At 37.2% G+C, this 22997-nt stretch overlaps 1 protein-coding gene across 2 annotated transcripts in view; it reads right to left on the bottom strand.

Moving 5' to 3' along the window:
* Positions 1-22062, bottom strand: part of PDE7B (phosphodiesterase 7B) — a 185473-nt gene extending 163411 nt beyond the window's left edge. Inside the window, exons 1-2 of one of the 2 annotated variants that reach the window (XM_086745036.1) lie at positions 21963-22062; positions 21697-21811 (exon numbers count right to left, since the gene is read on the bottom strand). In XM_086745036.1, coding sequence (XP_086601162.1) covers positions 21697-21717 — 21 coding nt within the window. In that variant the 5' untranslated portion in view covers positions 21718-21811; positions 21963-22062. Of the gene's footprint in view, positions 1-21696 lie in introns of both variants that reach the window. The other variant, XM_086745038.1, reaches the window with a different exon arrangement.
* Between the last annotated feature and the right edge of the window lie 935 nt (positions 22063-22997).

Here is a 22997-nt window from a genome sequence, read left to right as displayed (position 1 = left end):
AATCACATCCATAACAGATATAAACACACTTTCTAAGTTTGATTTTTTTTTTTTGTTTCTTTTAAAAATGCAGGAATCTGTCCTCCTTTCTCTGTTAAAAAAGCATTAAGGTTGTACTACCAAACATTCAAAAGAGAAAATAATGGTCAGTTTACTTCAGTTAAAGCAAAAATAAACCCCCCACACTCTCCTGTGAGCTTGTATTCTGAGAAAAAACCTAACTTCAGAACCTTCTGTGTTTTTCCCACTGGACCCCTGCCTGGTTTATCAGGTAAGTGACAGTGCTGAGGATTAACCTTCATTCAGTCCACGCTGCTCTCACAGCGTTCCTGGATTATGCTTTCTAATTTAGGGACAGATTGCTTCTTTGTCCTATAAAGATGCAAATAGACCCCAACAGGGATTTCAAGATGAGATACACATTAGCTTTAGAAGTACCTCAAACATATTTTTAAAAGTTCGTTACAAATTTACAATTGTTACTTTCTCAGGGCCCAAATTCAGCTGATGGGCCCTCATTTAAGAAATCTTAATATCTTCTTCTAGAGTAGAAATCAATGGGGATAGTTTTTTTTAACATACAAATTTCTAAGTAATACAAGTAATTTGGGAGTTTAAGTCCCAGGTATTTAAAATCAGGAAAACCAGACTAGAGGATGCTCAAATTCAGAGAACATGATTATTTGTCATCTGTGAAGATTATGCCTCTTCAAGCTTAGGAGGATTCAGGTTTGATTCAGATTTTATAAGTGATGTTATACTACTGATGAGCTGATCTGCTTACCCTTGAACCTAATCTGTCTCAGGAAGCTACAAGCCAGGTTAGGCGAGTAAAAACTAATTGCTTACGTAGCTAAGAAATGGGAGAGGAAGTAGGAAAACAACAATTTCACAATAAAACCCAGGAAGATAAAGGAATTTTTCCTGCCCAGCAAACAGAATGTTATGGTAACCATACTGAACCACAAATTGAAATCTCAAAGAAAATATGGGAGAATGCTTTCATAAAATCCAAAAAGAGGATAAGTTGTTAAATGTTACAGCTATTAAAAGCATGAAGGAGATGGAGGCATGGACAGCTGACACATGCTGATTGCGATGTGGAAGTGTTTGTTTTACAGAACAAGAATCCATGGTATTAGCTCACATTTGAATGTGTCTGGGCATGTATCAGGGTAACGGCCCTGCTGTTAGCATTAAGTAGCTAGTAAATGTATAGAAAATATACACATTCTCAAAGAACTTGGAAGCACTCAGAGAAATTCAAGAGGCTGAAATAATTAATTCTGATTAAATGTGAGACTATGAGCTCGTGTTAGACAAAGTTCTTGTTCCTATTTAAGGCAAGGCGTATAAACATACGTGCAGAGCTTTAAACACTGCCAAGCACTTATGATATAGCAATAGAGATCCTTCCTTCTGCCCTTTTGCAAGTCTTACTTCAAATAAACAGTGGTATTGAAATGTGACTGAAGGAGGAATTCACAACAAAGCTAGCAAGACCTTATGGGCCCAATCAATAGGTAAAGGGCCCATTCTTTTTTGTGTGGGCACTCTTTACACTTCTTACACAGAAATATAAAAACAGTACGTGGCAACCATCGGTGTTAATGCAGCCACATGTGACAAATGAAACAGGTGTGCCTAACATAAAGTGTTATTACTCGGTTGTGCAAATATGGTAAATGAAAATATTTACATGTCATTTACAAATGACAACTACTAGTAAGAAGCAATGTAAGCACTGAGCAGGCACTTTTTCCCTACCAGGAACCTCTGAGAAATGCTCACATAAGAGACTTAATTTGAAGTTTACAGAAGTCGAAGAGAAACTTCCTTTGTATTTTAATGGGCTTTGGATCTGCTCTTAAATTACAAATAACATTGCAGCGAAGAACCTTAAACTAAAGAAATAAGAACAATTCATAGAATAATGCACTAAAAATTATTATCTTGAAAATTAAAAAATGGATTTCCTTATTATGGAATGTTTGGTTTTTTTTTTTTATTTAGTAGCATTACTCTATTCTTCTTCCGTCTCTGGCAAACAAAGGAGATACTGCTATACTGTATGTTCATCAATGAAGTAACCAGGAGCCAAATAAGAGTTTACAAGTGTACTATAATTAAAGATTCTTCAAGATTACAAACACAGCTATGCAAGGACCACAAATATTATATGTAGGACTTAAAATCTTTTTAAGCTCTAGTATTAAAAGTCTGGCTCATTAAGAACTAGTAAGTCTGTCAGTGTCAAGTCTGACATCAAATATCCACTGAATTCTCTTTTCCCAACCTACTATGACTGTGGACATGCTGCTACTGTGTTATTACAACAACCAATATTCACTCTAGAAAAATGAAGAGAAAAATTTGTCATACATATGTACTGAGAGGTTTGATCAACATATTTAGAGTATTTTGAGTTTGTCAAACTGAAACACTTCAGTGTGTTTCAGCATCCAATTAATCTGTTGACTATTTCAGAAAATACTATTTACATGGAACCTTGTACAAACAAAACAGCTTTGTAATTTATGAATTATTTTATAACTAGAATATGCAATCACAGTTGGAAGGTTCAAATATTCTATTGCTAAAAACACACTGTAAAAACTTGGATAGAAAATGTAAGCAAGCCATGCAACTTTATAACAAAATCTCGATTGTTGCTGATATTAATGTGATGAGGTTCCAACATATAGTCTGCTGAAGTTTTAATTTAACGTAGGCATATCTATGCAGACAATATATGAATCAAAATATACTCATTCACTTCCACTATATTGAGTATTGAACCAATTTTGGTTGCTAAACAGAGAAGAAACATGTTTACAACTTCTGATCAGCTGCATCCTCTAACAGTGTTACAGACAAAAAATATTCTTGAAGTGCAACACCAAGCCCAAGACAATTATTACCAGCAGGTGGCTAAGAATATGCAATTAATCTATATCTTGTAATGAAGTTTGAGAAGTAAGTTAAGCAGTCAGTTCTTCACCTAGATGTGTGATTTCCTTCTGATGTTTCATGTAGGTATATTTTTAGCTACCAAAAATTAGCTATGGCTATTAGCTATAGCTACCAAAAATTACTATGCCACAACACAGAAGTGTCAGAATGCCATATTTTCACAACTTCCACAAGCCTATTTGTAGTTCTGCATCTAGATTATCAATTTCTTATGCTGGTAAGAAGTTTCTTGGCTGCCTACCCACACTGAAGTCAAATGAAGAGGTTCCTAACAATGGGAATAAGCACAGCACAGCAATCGGCTTGGAAAAGGGAAATTGTCTAAACAGGAGAATAATTTTTACTTGAGAACAGAACAAATCATGCTTACACTGAGGTAACAGATGTAGAGCTCCACATTACTAGACTGTAAAATAATGTTGTTGAAAGATTCCTTGCCCTTTCTTGATCCAGTTAAATCATATGGACGACTGTATTAATCAAACAGGGCAGACTGGGACATGTCAGGAGATTTAATAAGTTCTGCAGAGTTTTGATTCCTATTGTTGTGCTAGTTCCTCATGGTTATTGTGATATTCTGGCTCTATTGTAGTCCACAGGAGATTTATTACAGAGCTCATTACATTAATGTGCTACACTTTAATTAAAATATTAATTAAAGATAACTGTAACAAGGGACCTGGAATGTGCTGTGTGAGATCAGTTTCACAGAATGACGTGTTGCTTCTCATCTTCAAATGTAGACTTTTAAGCAGGGCTGCCACACAAAAGTAGGCTCTCTCCTTTGTCTGTTGACAGAGACAATATACTGGGTTTTCCAAAGTTGTTCCTAAACTGAGAATTATTTGGGCTTTTTGCCTTACTTGTAGCAAATTTCAGAATGTATTGGTTAAGAGCCCTAGAAGTTTTCAGTGATGTAAATCTCTGAATTATAAGTTATAATTCATTATTAGTTATAAAAAAAATTTGCAGCAGTAGGTTGTAGAGCACATGCAGCTGATGCTTCTCTCTCTCTCTTTTATATAACCCTGTGCCTGTAATACAAGTTATTAATCAATGGGGTCAGAAATGTTCTCCCTTGTGAATAAATCCTGCAAACACAGGCAGCAGACATGCTCGAAGAAATTAGAAGTTGTAAAGGTAAATGATGTGCAAATTACAAAGTGGCTTCTCTGTGGATTTCATTGTCTTTGGAAGAGTTACAAGTAGGAATGTCTGGGCATGTGCACACACATACATACACATAAACAAAATTAGGCCTTCAGATTACCTGTAGTAGAAATTATTTGGAACATCATAAGAAATGGAGCTCCTATTCATCTTCTAAAAGCATAAATACTGAATGAAGGCATACGTTAGATTTGAAACATTTACTATTGTGTTCCTTTTGAACTCTAATAGTATACTAATGGATGTGGCAGAAAAATATCAAAGCACAGAAAACCTAGAATGCCCACTAGCAAAAGGGTACCCTATTGAATGTGTGTTAATGGATAAGATGCATGGAAGCAGAATCTGATCTGACTAATAAAAGCAGCAAGAGCCATATCACAGAATATCCTCAAAATATTCTGAAATATTATGGGGAAAAAAAAGGTTTAAATTATCTGCATTGTTTTGCTGAAGAACTAAAGATATTAATTTCTACATTTCCTTGAAATCATTTGTCAGCTTGGCCCTCCCTGTTACAGAAAACTTGTTAATAGAGGGATGTTACTCCTGTCCTTTTCTAACAGATATTACTGGCATTTATGTTTACAGCTCATGCCTGCTGGCAGTCCTGTCACATCTGCAGGACTTGGCACTCTACTGATCTTACGTGTGTCATGTCTACTGCTCAGAGTCACAGGACGGCTGAGGTTGGAAGGGACCTCTGGAAATCGCCCAGTCTGGCTCTATCTTCCTAACTCCCTCCCATCAGCTGTTTATACACAGCGAATAGATCTTTGCCGAGCCTTCTCTTCTCCAGGCTGAACAGTCCCGGCCCTTTCATCCTCTCCCTGCATGACAGATCCTCCAAGTCCTTATTCCTCTTTAATTAATTAAAGACTCACTGCAGTAACTCCATGTCTTTCTCATACCGGGGAGCCCAGAACCAGATGCAGTGCTCTAGATACGGCATGGATTGTTAATAAACTATTAACCTCTAATGATCCCAGTAGAAGTTGTCATTATGCATTGTGAATTGAGAAGGCCTACAAAGTTTTTTAATCAAAACTGATTCAATAGTAGGCTCATAACTTAATCTAACCCAGCAAGCATGCATCAAAAAAGGGTAACTTGTAATGAAGGTACAGTTTTAATTCCTCAAAAAAACCAATAATTTCAGTTATATTTTTGCTATGAAGTAAATAGAAAGGATAACATCTTAATCACTGATAAAAATGTGACATCTGAAAAACTTCAACATTTCATTAGATCATTTTAACATACAAAAATTTACTTATCAATTTATACAACAGTTAACTGGTGTGAATGTCTAATCTTATTTTTGTATGCTTACATTACTTCTCCTATTTCATTTGCTACACTTGACTGTTGTTTCAAATTAAGTGACCAAAACTGTGGTTTTCTGTTTGTATGGCACCTTGATTACACAGGAGCTAACAGAATAGAGAGGGCAGAGATTGCATAACTGTAGTGCAAGTGAATACAAAGAGTAAAAACATAGCAAAAAATGTCTAGTGGTAAGAAATATTCCCTTGTCTTTCATGCAGGTCTGTCTCTAGTTTTGTATTGTAAAGGAATGCCAGACTTTGTTACGATATCATGAAACAATTTAGAGATCATCTTTGAAAAATTTTGGTGTAAAAAAAGGAAAATACAACTTGTCACAATAGAAAGCTTCACAAGTCTACAAAAGTGTTGATTAGATTATTTCCGTTATTTGACTTTTACTGATGAATATAGAACAAGACTTAGTTTATCTGAAAAACAGTTCCATATGCTCGAATTAAGCTGTCCTACAGAGAAATAACCTTGCATTAAGAGAAGCCATATAAGATGAAAAAACCCCATCAAATCAGATACCTGATTGCGAGGAAAAGGTAGTTTTGACTTGTTCACATAGAGATTTAAAATATCTACTTATATCTTGATGCCATACATGTTGGTGCTGGTGATGGAAAATTTCTTCCTGACCCTGTGGAACACAAATTCATACTTTCAAGTGTGAATATACTACCCTGACCTTCTGCAAACATCCCAAATGTATTACAGCTTCCTTCTCATTCATTTCCAGTAGCAAATATGCCTTCAGCTGATACTTGCTTGGAATTTATACCCTTTTCTGCTAGTTGTCAAGTCCATCCTTCACTTAAAAGAACACTACATTAAAAAAAAAAAAAAATAGTTTGTTCACAGTAAGATGAATTTCCTCACCTTAAAGATAATGAATCAAATGAAGCAAGAGAAAAACGCTTTCTGAAGAACCCAGATACTACAGGGAAGCATTGCAGCTTTGAAATAGATGGCTCCTGCGGACTGGTCTCATAGCAAGCTGCTGCTAACTGCCATGTAGCCAATCTGACATTTGTGCTTGAACTTAGAGGAACAGTATTCTAGAATAGCTATGTGAAATGCTAATTTGACATTATTATGATGTAGGTAACAACATATTAGGAATAAATCTGATTTCATGAGCTGTTCTCACTCTGTACTTGAAAATCAGCAATTTAGGCTTCCTACATGTGGTCCTAGGAAAGGATGTTATGGATCAGTGATTTTTTTTTCTTGTAGTATTGAACCTATGCCTAGCGATACTAATTTTTACATGAGTTCTGCTCAGTTCATTCATGTAAAAATTTCCATTTGCATTCTAAATTATCTTTCTGCTGTAAGTAACAAATCCATTTATAAAGACTTAACAGGAAGATCTCTAAGTAGGTTTGGAAAGCTAGCCTAGCTAATCACGGTGTTGAATGGATTATAATTTTTTTTTAATGACAGTATTTTTATATTAATGTACTTGCTCTAAATCTTTACTTCTTACAGACAATTTTGTACAATTTTTACAAAAACTTATATTTTAGGGAACAAACTCCTTTCCAGGTATTGTCATGAAATGAGAGGAGCATATTTTTTTTCCTCATTTAAAACTGAGAAAATTACTGTTGTGGCCTGTGATTTTTTACATATTAGTATTAAGGATCAATATGGAAGGATCAAGTACGAGTCAAAGTCTACTGAATTTGTACTGAGATGATTCGCTGGTACGATCTGAGTTAATAGCACAACTTCAGTTTTTCTGTATTCACCCCTGGCATTTCATTTATTGATTCATTTCTTCATCCTCATTTCAGTGAACATTAATCTCTGAGGTTACTCAGCAAACAATGTCCTTCAACTGACTATCCTAACTCACTAGTACAGGACCTGCCCCATGAGGAAAAAAACCAAAACAAAACCAAAAACTCTCAATAATATTATGTAGATACTGCTAATAAAGAACAGTGATATACCCTAGCATGTCAGAAGACCTCGGTCACCCATAGTGTGGGCAGAACAGTCCCCAGTGATAGCCAGCAAGGGCTAACAAAGGCCACCAATGGCACTACTTGGTGTGCTTGGTGACTTGTTACCACACTGTGGGGCACAGCCAGGCTCTTCCCGTCAAGCAATGGTCTGAGGGCAGGCACATCAGGGAGCACGCTTGATTCACAAACAGCCTTCAGAAGTCTGTGGAAGACATAGCTGAGCAGGTGTGTAGACTAAACTTCCAGGAGGCAGAAGTACATTTAGAACTTCACTATAAAAATGAAATTCTGGAAACTGAGTTGCCTGCCTTTCTTTTAGCAACAGACACATACATATATTTATTCTGTGTATTTATTGTTTCTTGATGGGATATTTCTGTTTATGAAGAATGACAGGTTTTGCTGTGCGAAACAAAGCTGCTCCTTGTCTGCTTTTGGAACAGACGGTGAGAGTAACTTCAAGGCTGAAAACAGCCTCTTCAGATATTAGAAAAGCAAAGGCCTGAAAAAGTCTGAAAATAAAAATATCTGAATCTTATTGAGCATTTGGTTTGTTTCCTAGCAGTTAAACTACTCCCTAGCATTTAAACTATTCTGCATCTTTTATCAAGCCTAGCTACATCATAAGGTGATATTACAAAAGTAATGCACAGGTAATATTTCAACATGGCTGGTATGAGTGGAGGTACAAGAAGAGGAAAAACAAAGAATGACACAGACCATGAAGCCTAGAGGCCTCCTGGATTGTTTGTTATCAAATCCTAGTAGTCTACTTTGCTGTTTCTGAGCGGGATGTAAAACACAGGATAACCTTTGCCCATTCCGTACTCTGGAATTCCCATGTACCAAACGCCACCGAGGCAGAGCAGCTTCCCTGGGACAGCTGCCAGCACTGAGTACATCTTGCTGAAAATAACTTGGTGCCAAGAAGATGCAAAGGGCAATCACTTAAAGGGAAAGATGCCGTGAGAGGATTTAGCACTGACAATAAGACTACAGCAATGGTGAGAGAAGCATGTATGTATTTCAAGTGAAAGCTAACCAACAATTGCACAGCAACCGCTGCAGGTTCTAGAACGTATATCATTAGTTAAAATAATTTCAGGTGCCTGTAGACAATTTTTTTTTTAAATTTGTACTGATTTCTTCAGAATTATTAAGAAGCTGGAACCTGGACAGAGGTGTAGCCTGATTTGCTGGTGTGCTAACAACAAGAAGATGAGATAATTTTGCCATACTCATATATTTATAAACAAATGCTTGTTGGGAGATATGGTGAAGGCTATGTAACTGCAGTGTTAACCTTGTAGTATCAGAATAAAAGACAGCAAGGGAAGAAATTAAGAATGAGGCATATCCCTGAAGTACCTGAACTGTTACATGGTTTGGCTCTTCAAAATGAAATGCAGTGGAGATTAGTTGCCAGAATATTGACATAGAACTTATGTAAAACATAAAACAGCAAGGCCAGGTTGATAAAACAGCAGAGCAGGACTTTTCTTGTTATCAGACTCATATGTAAACTGAATACAAAAAACTGAAAACAATACTACTTTCGGTATGTAACATATATAACCCTCTTCCATACATGGAATATTACCACAGAGCCAAGCAAACTTCTCCTTGTACATATAAAAAGGGAATTTGATTTATATCTACTACGTTTTCTATAGTGCAGTTTTTCAGGACCCCTTGACAGGTCTATGACATCCAGCCATAGATTCTTCATCTTGTGAGTTTCTGATAGATCCTATTTATTTCCCACTTTTGTATTTAATAACTCACAAAAATGTCATAATTTGATTTTTTTATACTGTTATAAAATTTAGGAAGATACACAAATATGTAAAACCCACAGTTAATATTCTGTCGGTTTTCTAAACAAAATCCTGTTGTATAAATATTTAATAGAATTTCTAAAAATGTTATAAGTGAGTAATCAGTTGCTAGTACTCTGAACTGGTATTGTCCAGACCTGTGGAGATATTGAAATTTGCTCAGTATGGAAACACTCCTATATTAAAACTGTTCACATAGTTAAATACAGTGTTAGAGATCTAAAACAGTAGTATTTAAAATCACCATTCTCTATATGAAAAAAAAAAAAATGTGTGGCAATTTTATTGTTGTTGTGGAACGTATTATTTGCAGGTACTGCCATCATGGTTTTTCTTTCACATATTAAGCAAAATTACTTTAATAAATTACCGAAGAATGTGTGAATGGTTCAGATATTCCCATGTAATGAGATGTCACAGGGTGAACCAGTGAGGTTAATAAATGTTCTGGAGTAAATTAATAATGATCCTCATTGCTTCTTATTTCTAAAAGTCAAATCTTTACATTACCAACACTCAGTTTTTTCTATTTTATCCCTCATTCTCAAGGGTGAATACTTTCCAGTACTGCATAAACTAGGACTATAGTATCCATTATATATGAATTGTTGTCTCAATTATTCTCTTTTCAGCATGTGATGATTTGTTTGAAAAATTGGAAGAAATATATCTTGCACTTGGAAACGGAAGCATTGAGGAATATGATAATCCTCAGTTTCTTAGCAGCTCATTTTGAAGCTTTGCAGAGATGTCTCCTATACAAACAATCTTTATCCTGGTGCTGAAGACAGCTTCTATGTCACCAGAACCACGTGTTCAACCATCATAAAGAAATCTGTGTAAAGCTGGACTCAAGCCCCCAGGTACCATGATGCTGAACTGATTAAATATTTCCATGGGCAGCTATTGTAGAAATACTGGAGGTGCAAAGATCAAGAGTTAATGGAAACAAGGAGAAACAGTAATTAAATAGACTTAATGTCAGCAATTTTATAGTCAGTATTGTATGAACGAAGGTGCTTTATTGCAGATGTTTAAGATAGCAAGATACAGTGCAATTTTTTCCCCCATTGTTCTCTGTATGCACTCTTTTCCATTTCTTCCTCCTCCACCCTTTCACTCACTGTCTGCCCACACCCTGCCCACACAACACGAAGCAGAACTGGAGCTTTTCGGTCAGAGACGACACATTCCCTGGGGGAGATTCTGGTTGGAGCCATGCAGCCTTGGATGAGGCCAGTGGCTCTGTGGAAAGCTGCAGTGTTAGCAAAGCTATGGGATCAGACAATTTGGCTGCTATGGGGGTGCCTACAGGGAACTTAGCTCCAGGGTATGTAAGGTTTCTACCCTGCCCGCTGAAATGAGTCTGTGCTTTGGGTTCAGTGGGAGGCAACTACAGTTGCACTCAGTGTGCCTACGGTAGGTGAACTGAACCCTTAATTTTTATCTTTTTTTAAAAATAAAAAAATAAAATCAAATAGATACTTGAAGTTGGTTTAGGAAGAACTCCAGATCCCTAAGATACAGAGCAGTTTTCCATAACAAGTTTTATGAAATGGCAAATTTCCATATTAAAGACTGTCAACATAAACTGCTTGTACAAATGTTTGGTTGCTCTGCAGACAAATAATTAGATTTATACACAAAGAACAGAAGACCTGAATATTATATTTAAATACTAAATAATTTATTTCTGAGTTAGAAAATCTGAAGAGACAAAAGACTGAATCCCCAGCTCTTAAAAGACATTTGTGCACAGAGAGAGAAGTCTTTTCCAAAAAGTAGCCTTCAATACATTTGTGTTTCTACATGTGGGGAACAGAAACATCTTAAATCTTACTGATCTTACTAACGTGTTACAGACAACATTTTCATACTCGGCTGGTACTGCAACACACTTTGCAATATAGAGTAATAGCCTTAAATAATCTCTTAGCTCAATACAATTTTTCCTAGGTTAGCATTTCATTTGGTATGAGTCTGAACATGATATCATGTTCCTATTTGAGAACGAAAGTCTCTGAGACCACCTCTGCATGCCTTTCTCCCTTTTCCTCTGTTGTCAGTAATAATCAGAAGTATTTCTGATGTTTCTTGATAGCTGAGGATGTACCTTCCCCTTAAGCCTGCCTACAATCTGCCTTAAGATGATGCATCCACTTCCTATAACGATCTGCTCAGAGTTCAGAAGAACACTGTATTGTAATGGTCCAGAACCAGATAAGCAAAGATTCTCTTTCCTTTGAATTTTGCTTTTTTTTTTTCAAATTAGTTAGATATAAAATTCTTTATCTCTAAATGTAAAATATGGAAGATAAAATATTGCATTAAGCAAAAGCTCAAGAGTTTAAGGAAAAAGACAAGACAAATGCTTATGAGTTAGAGAAAGTTATTTTATATTTCTGAACAGTGGTAGATGTAAAATATTTGCCCCAGCACGCATCCTCCAGTTCTTCTACAAAGCAGAGGGTGAGCTGAAGATAGCTCTGCCTCTCCTGGCGAAGTGCTAAGCATATTAATTTTATTTTTAATAGAAATTAATATTCTAATAAAATTTTAATCAGTAATAATTTGGCTATTTCTAGTGTTACAGTGTCCAACCCTTTTGAAAACTGTGGCTTACCCTTTCACTGAAGTTTACCATAGCACAGCTGATGTGACATATTTGACATTTTGATTTTAAAAAATTCTGATGATCTCACAAATACAGCGAAGCCAATGGGCAGAAAGGCACAGGCTTCAAAAAGAGCTCCTCAAAACATTTTAAAGAAGTCAATAATTTTGCAAATTCTCAGTTTGGTCCTTAAAAGAATCTTCATTTAAAGAAGTGTTGGAATGGCCAAGTCAAACTAAAACTTTGTTTCTATGCCTCTATATTTGTAAAAATAATAACTGTAAAGCCTCTCTTAAAAAACAATCAATTTTTTTTCTTTATTCACCAACACATTCAGAAACATTATTTTTCTAAATTATAGTCTTTGTTAATTTATCCTTTTATACCAGACTTTGTTAGGACAGTGAATGCCATTGCATGCATGAAGCATGAAAAATGTCTTATAATTTCTTATACCATACACAATAATGTCACAACTTAGGTTGATTCAATTTAATAGCTGCCTGTGTGAAGACTGAGGCCATTCCCTTTTACACAACTGACTTTCTAATGAGTTCCTCTTTCAGCCCAGAGATACTGCAGGAACTAAACCACTGCCTGAGGTTCACGGGCAAGATGTAAAGAAACATTAATCAGTAAACCACCAGTGTGCTCAGTAGGTACTTGAGGCTGAAAAGCAGTGAGGGCAGTTTAAACTACCAGCTGAAAATTACACCACCACTGGTGATTTTGATAGAAGCATCTAGTGGTGGACTGACTCTTAATAAAAGCTTTCCTGATCTCCATGCTGCTGAAATCTACAGGTATCCTATACCTTAGAACCACCCTATCACTCTCTACAGTGCAGATTATTTGTTGTCAGCACAAACAAATCTGAGGGTGGCATATGTTGGCTCTCATCTCCCAACAGGAACCACAAGAGCAACTGTGTTGACAGTGTTATTCATATTTAACTTTTTAATGTAAATTAGCTAAAACAATTTTTTTTCTCTCTCTGCTGCACTCAAGTGGCACTTCTCTGCAGAATTCAGTGGTATCGCAATTGAGATCCCGGTCTGCCACAGAGGCTGACTTACAACAGCGACTTTGTAAATTAATTATTGTCTTGTATGTTTGCAACATGGACAAGAACTCCTTGGTTTGTTCAAAGGCATTAGATTTGTTTGGGTTGAACTTAATAAAGTGTAAAACATTTTAGGTAATGGAGAAGTTGTTAAGATCAGATTGTGACTAATTTTCTGTCTGCTACTAGGAGAAACAGCATTAGTTCCTGTGCCAGAACCTATAAATCAGTGTGGTGAAAAGGTAACTTTTAGAGAAGTATTCTGAGGAGAAAATGAGGATCACAGAGAGTAAAAAAGGAGAAATGCCCCTTTAATATAATCTTTCAGAAAATTTCTTTAGAAATTGAGTAGCTCACAGGATTTGGAAGTTCTCCCAAAATCAGAGCTGAAAAAGGTCAACTGTCAAAGTACTGCCAACAGATGACAATTGAAGGGTGGCTACATAGCATGGAGACCTCTCTGCTAATTGTTCTCTATGTTTTAAACATCTGGACTTTGAGACTTTTTAGAGAATGGTTTGTTTATTTGCAAATTAATTTTCATCAACTATCATAAAAGCTGCAATCTCAAACACTGACATTAAATGCTTTTTGCTTTATTCTTTTATGAAATGTGAAATAGTTTTTACTAATACTTAGAAAACAACAGAAGTCATCTCAGGTTTGTTCATATTGGTAGTAAAGAATTCAAAGTTAAAAAAGGATTAACCAAGTGATGCTTTGCATGTCTTTAAACTAAACTGTGAACACCAATTTAAAGACTAATATAGTGAGACCAAGTTGCAGTCATGTATTAGGAGGTCTAGATGAATCTAAGGCTGCCCCACAAGAGGCTTTCTGACCAGCTGACATGTTTAAACATCATAATCCTCCCTTTTCCAAATTACTGGATTTAAAATAATGCTTGCTATAGTGTTTAAGCAAAAAAATATATTAAAAAAAAATCAGAACCCCACACTCCTTTACTCTGCTAGAGAAGCCCTAAAGGGGTAAATCTGGGGGAAGAATGCAAAGAAGAATAATACATCCGTGGTGAAGGTGCAAACCTCTTTTTAAAGCAAATGTATTTCTCAGAGGAAAAACTGCAAGCACTACAAGAAACTCTTAACATGAAGAAATAATCTCCTCAGCACTATATAGTTATCACATAAAGCATAGAGTGCTGTTATTTTTTTCACTTATTCTCAAAATAAGAAACAAAAGATAGTGCTATGCCTATTGGGAGGAGGATGAGAAATGGATTGCTGAAAGATTTGGAAATTCAAGGCTTCGGTGACCTTTGAGCTTTCAATTCAGGTGCTATAAAATAAAAAGATCTAAGCAGATTGATCAAAATGGTCACCGGATTGGAACCAGATTTTCAGTCACGTCTGCTCACTAGCAGGCACCCAAAGCAAGCAACCGGGTCTCTATGCCCCCCAGTCCTCACAAGCAAGGTGGGAATTCTGTAGTAGCGGTGAGATTTTTTTTCCCCCTCAAAATATACCTGGGCTTTCCTCTTAAAAATCAACACTTTGTTGTAATAAAAGCTGTTCAGGAGGAGGTGCTCATTAGAACAAAATGCCTGTTAGAAAGGTCTTTCAAGTTCAGGACAAAACTCCTGGAGCTGCAGGTGGTGATCTGCCTGAAACAACCTTCGAGTGCCACTTCGGCAGTGAAGATGCTCTGGTTTCCTGACAAGGCTCAGCATGGGGCAGCGGGCTGTGGGGTCTGTCTGCCAGGCCCTATGAAGACAGAGTTCAGCCTTCTGGGGATGCTGCAGCTGTAATCCGTCCTAGGAAAGGCAGTGCAACAGAGAGGGAACATGAATGTTTTTCCCATGCCCTCTTGAGAACACTCACCACAGGCTGTTGGCTACTTCTGCCTGAGGTAGAACAGGAAAACATTTCCTAGGCAAGCTCTTGGGCACAGCAGTTTTCCAGATCTGGCAATTTCATTTAGAGACTAAAGGGGATTTGAACTTTTTTGAAAGCTTGACCAATTTAATCAGCTTTCATGATGATATATAGCATGAACTTCATTCAACGTGCTCATGTTGCATTGTTTTTTATTACCGTACTATTACAGAGTACATATTTTGGTAGTGGATATTATTATTATAGATATAGTTTTGTGGTTCAAAGAAACAGGATGTTACAGCCTTACTACATGAAAAAGATGTTGTGATACAGTGCGGTACATGTTGGTCCCTTAACAAAATAATTATTTCCCTGTTATTCCTCAGCTTTTAAAATTATTATTTACGTAGCTGTATCATTGAATCAGATCATAATCCATACTGAAAACAAGCGAGATCAGCCCCTCCTGTATTACAAATATATATTTTTATATGTATTTAGTATTACAGATAGTATTACAAAAAAATTAAACTTTTGCAGATGGTAGCACATAAACTAAAATTCAATTGTGAGGTTGTGATTTCAAGTAAAATCTGCAGAACATTTTCTGTGAGAAAGAAGAGGAGAGAAAGGAGGTTTAGAGGGTGATGGAAGGAAAAGAATGCACAGCTTCTGCGGAGCCATCAAAAGCAGCCCGATGGTACCACAATGCTGAGGAAGTTGTGGATAACTGGTATGAAACAGGTACAGTGAAAGGCTAAAGAGTCTAAAATTTGATCTAACCAATGAAGAGAAGGAGTGTTATAAGACCTAAAAACTCAGTGGGTCTGATCTTTCACAGCTAAAAGTTGATGGAGTCCTATTAATCTCAGTGGAACCATGCCATCTTACACTCTCACACATCGATCCAATTTGAGTCTCCTTTATATCTTTCAGTTGTTCTGTGTTTTGAAGCAGCCCTACAAAACCAAAGCAACTGTGCACCCGAGGAATTTTCTTGGTGAAGAAGTACATTCCAGTTTTCTCTTTCTAGTTGAGACTTAGAGTTTGTTCAAGAAAAGGAAGGGTTTTTTTTTTTAATAACAGAATTTTAGAATTTGGAAAATATACTTCCAGTAATTATCTCTCTACAGCATATAATTTTCCACTTTATTTAGTATTGCAAGGGCATTTTAAAAGGGTTTTTAAATAAAAGTGTCCTCAGATCTGCTAAAGCAGAAAGTAACTCACTGCCCTCCCAAGCTTTGAACAGGCAAAGCTCCCTCCTATCCTTTGCTGATTTGTGCAAGTTCTCCTTTATGAATCAGGACTAATTACTCTTTTCCTGGCTGTCTTACAGTCGTCTAATGACCATATTGATTAAACTGGAGATACACTGCCTAATTAGATTTATGATGGCCATTCTGATGCCACTTGAACAATGTTATTATTAGACACTCAGATATTACGGCAGTGTGTGAAACAGAAATGCCTATGAATAAGTAATACAGAGCCAAGTAATTTACCAACATTTGAAACAGAAAGGGACAGTAGCCTGTTTCAACATGGTTGTCAGAATACTTTTAACAGGTTGCCCAGAGAGGTAGTGGATGCCCCATCCCTGGAAACATTCAAGGCCAGGTTGGATGGGCCTCTGAGCAACCTGATCTGGTTGGACATGTCCCTGCTCCTTGCAGGGGGGTTGGACTAGATGACTGTTGAAGGTCCCTTCCAATCCAAAGTATTCTATGATTCTATGATTCTATATCAGGACAAGCCCCAGAGCTTAGCCAGTGTCCACAAGCACTGTAGGAAGCGTGCCATGGGAAAAAGGTTGGCTAGGGGGAAAGAAAGGGAATAAGAATATCAGAGTACAGACCCTTTCTTTCAGAAGGAATAAAGGGCAATTTCCGAAGGGAGCAGAAGTGATTACACGGTAGCTCAGTATCATCCTCCAGGACTTCTCTAGTTGAAGTTAAGGTTTCTTAATTTCACTTTTACACACGTATATTTCTCTGAGCCATGTCTGAGTTGCTGGATATTCAGTCCAAACATGCCTACCTCCCACTTTATTCTTGGAAAGGTAGTGATCGCCCTTTCCAAAACATCTTCCCTACGTCCAGATGGGTTAGTATCATAGACTCTGCTGTGAACAACCACGTAGAAAATTGTACACAGGTCTTGACAGCAGTCACTCCACAAGTGTGTTTTTATGCCTCTGTGACAATTAGCTAAACTTAGTTCTACAGGAGATTCTGTGCTCTACTTTTAAAAACCTTACACTGCCAGCATTAATACACACCATAGTGAGATATTAGTTGCTGAATTTTCTCATACCAGAAATTCTTGTGGGTAACTAGTATAAACCTACCAGCTACAGAAAACAAATACCTCTGCAACTATCTTCTTCTAAATATTTGTTTCTTATTTTTAAAATAACCTACTCAAAGAGAAATAAATCTTGCTGTTTGTGTCCGCATGCAATTCTTCAGCTAAACTATAACAAATTTGTCTCTGTGTGACTGGGAGAGTCCTAACTGCTCATCCCCATCTATTAAGAGGGAGAGATCAGCAGCTATGTTTATCCATCCAGGCAACCTGGATGTCTTATTTGGCTGGATAGTAAGCTAGCTGAAGCATATCATATACCACCAAAAGACTATGTGGCTTAAATAAGTAGCTAAACTGAGTTCTCATCCATCCTCACTCACAGTTCCCACTGGGAGGAAGAACGGAGTAAGAAAATCGAACTCAATGGGGCCCTTTCATTAGTTTAATTTTTATAGTTCAACTTTGTTTACATAATAAAATGATAGCTATAGATTTTTCACTTTCTAAGAACAGAACAAGTTAAAAATGTATATCAAAATTACAGCATTAATGGACTGCAGATATCAAACTACTAAATGTGTGCAAAACAAATGCTTAAATCATTTGATTGTTGTTTTTTGAGAATTGTCTCTGCCCCAAACTTTTAACTTACAGTTTTGCCACTAAAGTCTGGCTTCTGGAGCTGCTCTTTCTTCTATCTGATCTGGCTCCAATTTCTTAATTTTCTACTTTAAAACTGGAGGTTTTAAAAGAGACAGCTATCACTAGCCCAGATCTGAGCACTGTGAACCCTAGCAACATATCTCCGGAATCCCATAGCCTGTTACAGGAAAACAGAAATTATAAGTTCAGGAGTTTAAATACTGTTTTCTAATGTAATTTTCTTGGAATGGTACTGTAGTAAGAATAACAGTAAAAATAAAATTAAAAAAGTGCTCTAAACGATTTTCAGGAAGATACAGAAGAATTCTTTTTGCTAAAAAATCTTTCAGAAGTTGACTTTGCATTTTAAATGTCTATAAATTAATTAAATAAATTGCCTTAAATACAGCAAATACATTCTGTCTCTCTAGTATTTACACAAAGCTGGTACTTCAGACCTCACAAATTCCTACTACTATAAGAAGACACATTATTTGATTTCCACCCATTTATTGTAAAATCACAGAAAAAGGTTACCAGTCGCCCTCATCTGTCTGGCCTATGTGGTGCTCGCCTTTGTGGCCCAGATTTTCAGCTACCATTGTTCATCTTTAGCTACCTAAATTGATACACCTCATATTAGGCAGAGAAAGAAAAAGCATCAGAACTTCAGAACTGTTTTTGGACACTTTAGGCTGCACATTTGCATGTCCCTGTGCCCCCAGGGTATAAACTCTAAACAGCGTGATTTCCACATCCTGAAGCTTGTGACTAAAAAGCACAGTTTTCACACTAGACTTAAAGCCAACATTTCACCAAAAGTGTAAAAACTTATGTCCCTACAAGGGTAAGCCAGTTTTCTGGCTGAGGAACAAGAAAATTGAATGCTATAATTCCAACATAGAGAGTCACATCTTCCACCCAATATGGATGTGGGAGGAGAAATACTGAGCCATCATTTCGTTACAAAACACTTAATTTTGTTCTGGCAGCTGGTAGGACCCCAGCTGTCCCTTTCACTTTCACCCTGTGACAAACACATGGAGCTCTGTAATAATTTCAAGCATGAAAATGGAGAAAAGATGAACAATAGTGAGTTGTTAAGAATGCTCATTTACATGGGATGTCTTCCTGGCTGTCCCAAATGACTTGTTTTTCTGTTAGCCCAATTGCACCAAGAGCTTTTGGCCATACATCTCGTTTGATTACAGGACAGATTAGGTCTTAAATATTTCTTATGATTAAATAAAGAGGCAACAGGTTTTAGTCTACTGACAGTAATGGTTTGGTTAATAGCTGACATTTCTGCTTCATACACCTCCTATAAAGGAAATTACCAGTACAAGACAAGTATTTTCCTCTATGAGACTGAAAAATTACAAGAAAACCATATGTACATCATAAAATACCAATTTTCAGATTTTTTTCTCATTAAAATATGCTTTAACTATTGGTAGCATAACCATGGGGTGAGTGAAAAGGAATTATGTATGATTGAATGTCTCAATTATATTTCATAATTGCAATGAAGACACTGGAAAAATCAGTCTGCTTCAATGACCTACCTAGAGGTCTGGTAAGGGCAAGCAGAGGGCTGGGTTTCAGAAGGGAAAAGCACATAAACAGGGAGGAAGGGGAGGAAACAGCTGCTGTTATAACGGTGTATTTATATACCAGTTTACAGAATTAAACATTTTACCATTTGAGAAAAAAAGTGATCTGCAATACACTCTGCTGCAATCACTAAAACTTCACTGGTGCCAACTCTTGTCCACCCTACGGAAATAAACTCAGAATGAGCAACCATTCATATCACACGAAACTTCTGCAAGACAGACTTTTCTTCCAAGATTACATCGCTGGCAAATGTCAGTAAGCTTTTCATCCGCTGCAGAGAGGCCAACCTTAAACAGTATTTTGTTCTTGATGCTGAATTGAGGATGTTCAGAGAAAGCAGTGCAGATAAACTTCTCACTAAAGTAGAAAAAGCATCATTTCCTCAGCTGGAGTCCACTTAGCATATTTACTATTAGTATCACCAGTAGTAGTTGCTATGAAACACAGATGCAGCAAAATGTAGATTACAGAGCTTAAAAACTAAGCTTCTCTAAAAAAACTGTTTATCAGAAAAAGTGAACAATTTAATTCTAAGAAATAGTTATAAACAAATATCTTACAGATTGTCTTTTGGAAACTTCATGCATATCTTCATGCAGTTACAGTGTTGTTCCTTACAGAATAGGCTACAGTCCCTATAGTCCCCTTAGTCAAATTTACTAATTCATCACCTAACAAATACTATATTAACCTTTCTAAACTTGGGGCTAGAGAAGCAGCGCTTCAGTTTTTGAAAACAGCTGGCACTTCATGTAGTAAGACTTTGGGGAGGGCTGGAGAGGACAGAATGGCATGGAGATTACAGAATAACAGTTCAACTAATGAAGCCTGACTTCGGGTTGTTGGATGACAAGAAAAAAAAAATATCCTGAAGTATGTCCAAAGAGATGGGGCACTAAAGACTTTATCTGTGACAAGCCTCTTTGTTTCTGCAGTCATCAGTGAAGACACAGCAAAGGAAATGGAGGAGCTGCAGTTATGCATTTGCAATACACAAAGTCCTTGTTTTCCCACTAGGCACTGCAGAATAGCAATTGTCCATTCACAGCACATATCACATCCTCTGCATTTCAGAGCTAATATTTTTGCAGTCCTTAAGCTAGCATGCTTCAGCCTAGGGTAGTTAATTTTTGTAACCCTTCGAGGTACATCACATGAGGTAGGTGTGCTCATGTTCCTTGTTACATGAATTGTTTTTTTTTTCAGGTATAATTTTTAAAGTTAAAGATTTTCAAATTGCACAGAGTTTGTATCTACAGCAACATCTCAAACAGAGCTGTAAAAATCCTTGTTTCACGAATTGAGAAAATATGAAGATTGCTAGTCATTGAGCATACCTGTATAATTAATCCAATTAACAATAGAAATCAGCTGTGTTGGCTGAAATAATTTGAGACCACTCATACGTCATACACACATACACGAGCTCTGACAAGTGGCTCCTCCTCTTGTATTTTAGAATCACACTCCTGAAAACAACGTTAGTTTTATACTAGCAATTGCTTTCGTTTCCTGCAGCACACACTGCCCACTGTAACGCTGCAATACTCATTCAAGGCAGATCACTAGCTCCGAAGTGAATTGATCCTATATGCCATCAAATAGATGTTAGGCTACATTACTTCGACTTCCAAGAAAATTTCCACATTTCTCTGTTTAAGTAGCAAAAGCTGTGGGAAAACTGGTGTTGATATAAGACAAATCACCTCCCTCCCTTCCCACTGAGGATCTGCTTATAAGTCAGAGTGCAGGCTGCTTCTTGATTTTGAACTTCTGAACCCATACCAAGTAAAGCAATCTTAGTATGTAGTAAAAAAAAAAAAAAGTGGTACATATAATCTTGAAAATGAGGTGGAATATTCTTTTCTGTTTGATCTGTTTATTTCCAATGCTTTCTCTCTCTGCTCTAACTCTCAGACAAACTCACAGCCCCCTCAGGATAAGAATGAATTTTTGCTCTCTTCTCCCTGCATCTAAGCCAGCCAAGTCACAGATCCCCTTCTCCTGCCACAGAGTAGCAGGAAAACATATAGAAAAAAGCAATCACACTTTCCTCAGGAGGATCAGAAAGGACTACAATAACAGATTCTTTCTGTCATCTTCTTTCACCATCAAACGGTTAAATCAACATAAGTTAAAATTTTCATCTAGTTTGAATAAAGAGAAAAAAAAAAAAGAGAGGAAATTCAAAAACCGGTTGCTGTAGTAACAATCACCAGTAAAAATCTTTTCCACTCAATAATAGTATTATCTCCCTCTCCCCCTCACAATTTCAGCTCCCCTTCAAAAATAATCATGCTGCCTCTTTTAGATTTGCGGTACATACCTCAACCATTAAACAAGACATTTAACCATAGTGGCAGTTCTGTGACCTTTGAATGCTGTGAAATCTCTAAGCGGTGCAGCTTGTTCATGAAGACTTGTACTGCAGAATCCAGTAACTGCATCCAGGGTTAGGAATAGAATTAAGTAACAACAGCAAACAAAAATAAAAATAAAATGAAATTTAAAGAAAAAAAACAAAACAAACAAAAAAGAAGAAAAAGAAAAGAAAACCTTCCCCAAGTCCCCCGACCCAGCCAATAAAACCACCTTAAGAAGCAAAAAGAGTCGGGAAGAGCGTGCACTTTTCTGCCAGTGTCAGGGCTGGGGTAGAGCTGAGCTTGCTGCAGTCTGCCTGCCTGCGCTCCAGCCGAAGGCCGCGCAGGGCTGGGAGGTGCTGTCAACCGCCACGGGCGCGGGAGAGCAGACCAATCCGCATCCGCACTGTCAGCTCAGTGGAGTGAAGCCTTTTCTGTTTATGTTTCCTCATTTCGGGAGTGACGTCAAAGGGTTTAGTTTTTCCTCTGCATGTGCTATTAATTTTAAACGACTACTATGGGAAGAATGTGGCAGTGATTTAGGCAGGCTACCCTACTCGAAAGGAACTGGAATAATGATTTATCCATCCTGGATATAGCTTAGAAATATTTTATAGTGAAAGGTACCAGAAAGATCCAAAACATGCTCGCAAAATGGGGATAGGCTATAAATATGCTTGTATATATTGAAGCATTCTTAACTATACCCAAGATGTTTCCCAGTGAGTGCTATTATCTGTATGGGTTGTGGTGCAAAATCAGACCTGGTTCTGCCCTTGCCCTGAGGTAAATCAGAAACTGCTTATCTAAATTTGGTGGTGTCATGCCAGTGTAAACCTGGTGAAAGAGATAAGGCTGAGACTACTGTACACATCCCTTTATTAGTCAGCACTAGCTAGATTGCTAATTAGCAAACTTTTTTCGTTACTGTGTCAGTCACCGATGCAGTCACCCCTTAAGGTCTGCTGCTCTGGGCAAACGCCCATCCCACCAGCAGATCATAGCCCAGCTGTGCTTGCCTACGAGCTCTGCTGTGGACCGCTACACAGGGTGTTATTTCATACCCAAGTCCAAGTCAAAAGGCAAGAGGCAATGGTAAAGCCTGGGCTCCTGTAGCACGGCATCCTTGTCAACAGAGGAGCTATGCAGCTGAGGTTTCAAAAAACAAACAACATACGGCAAGGTCAATTATCACCAGTAACGGAGGCCACAACAGCACAAGATAGGGGGTCAGTTGACAATGATAACTGTTTAGTTATCTTTATCA

This window comes from Chlamydotis macqueenii, chromosome 3 (genome assembly GCF_036417535.1).
Source record: "Chlamydotis macqueenii isolate bChlMac1 chromosome 3, bChlMac1.mat, whole genome shotgun sequence".
Taxonomy (NCBI): Eukaryota; Metazoa; Chordata; class Aves; order Otidiformes; family Otididae; genus Chlamydotis; species Chlamydotis macqueenii.
This window is presented reverse-complemented; position numbering and strand designations above follow the sequence as displayed.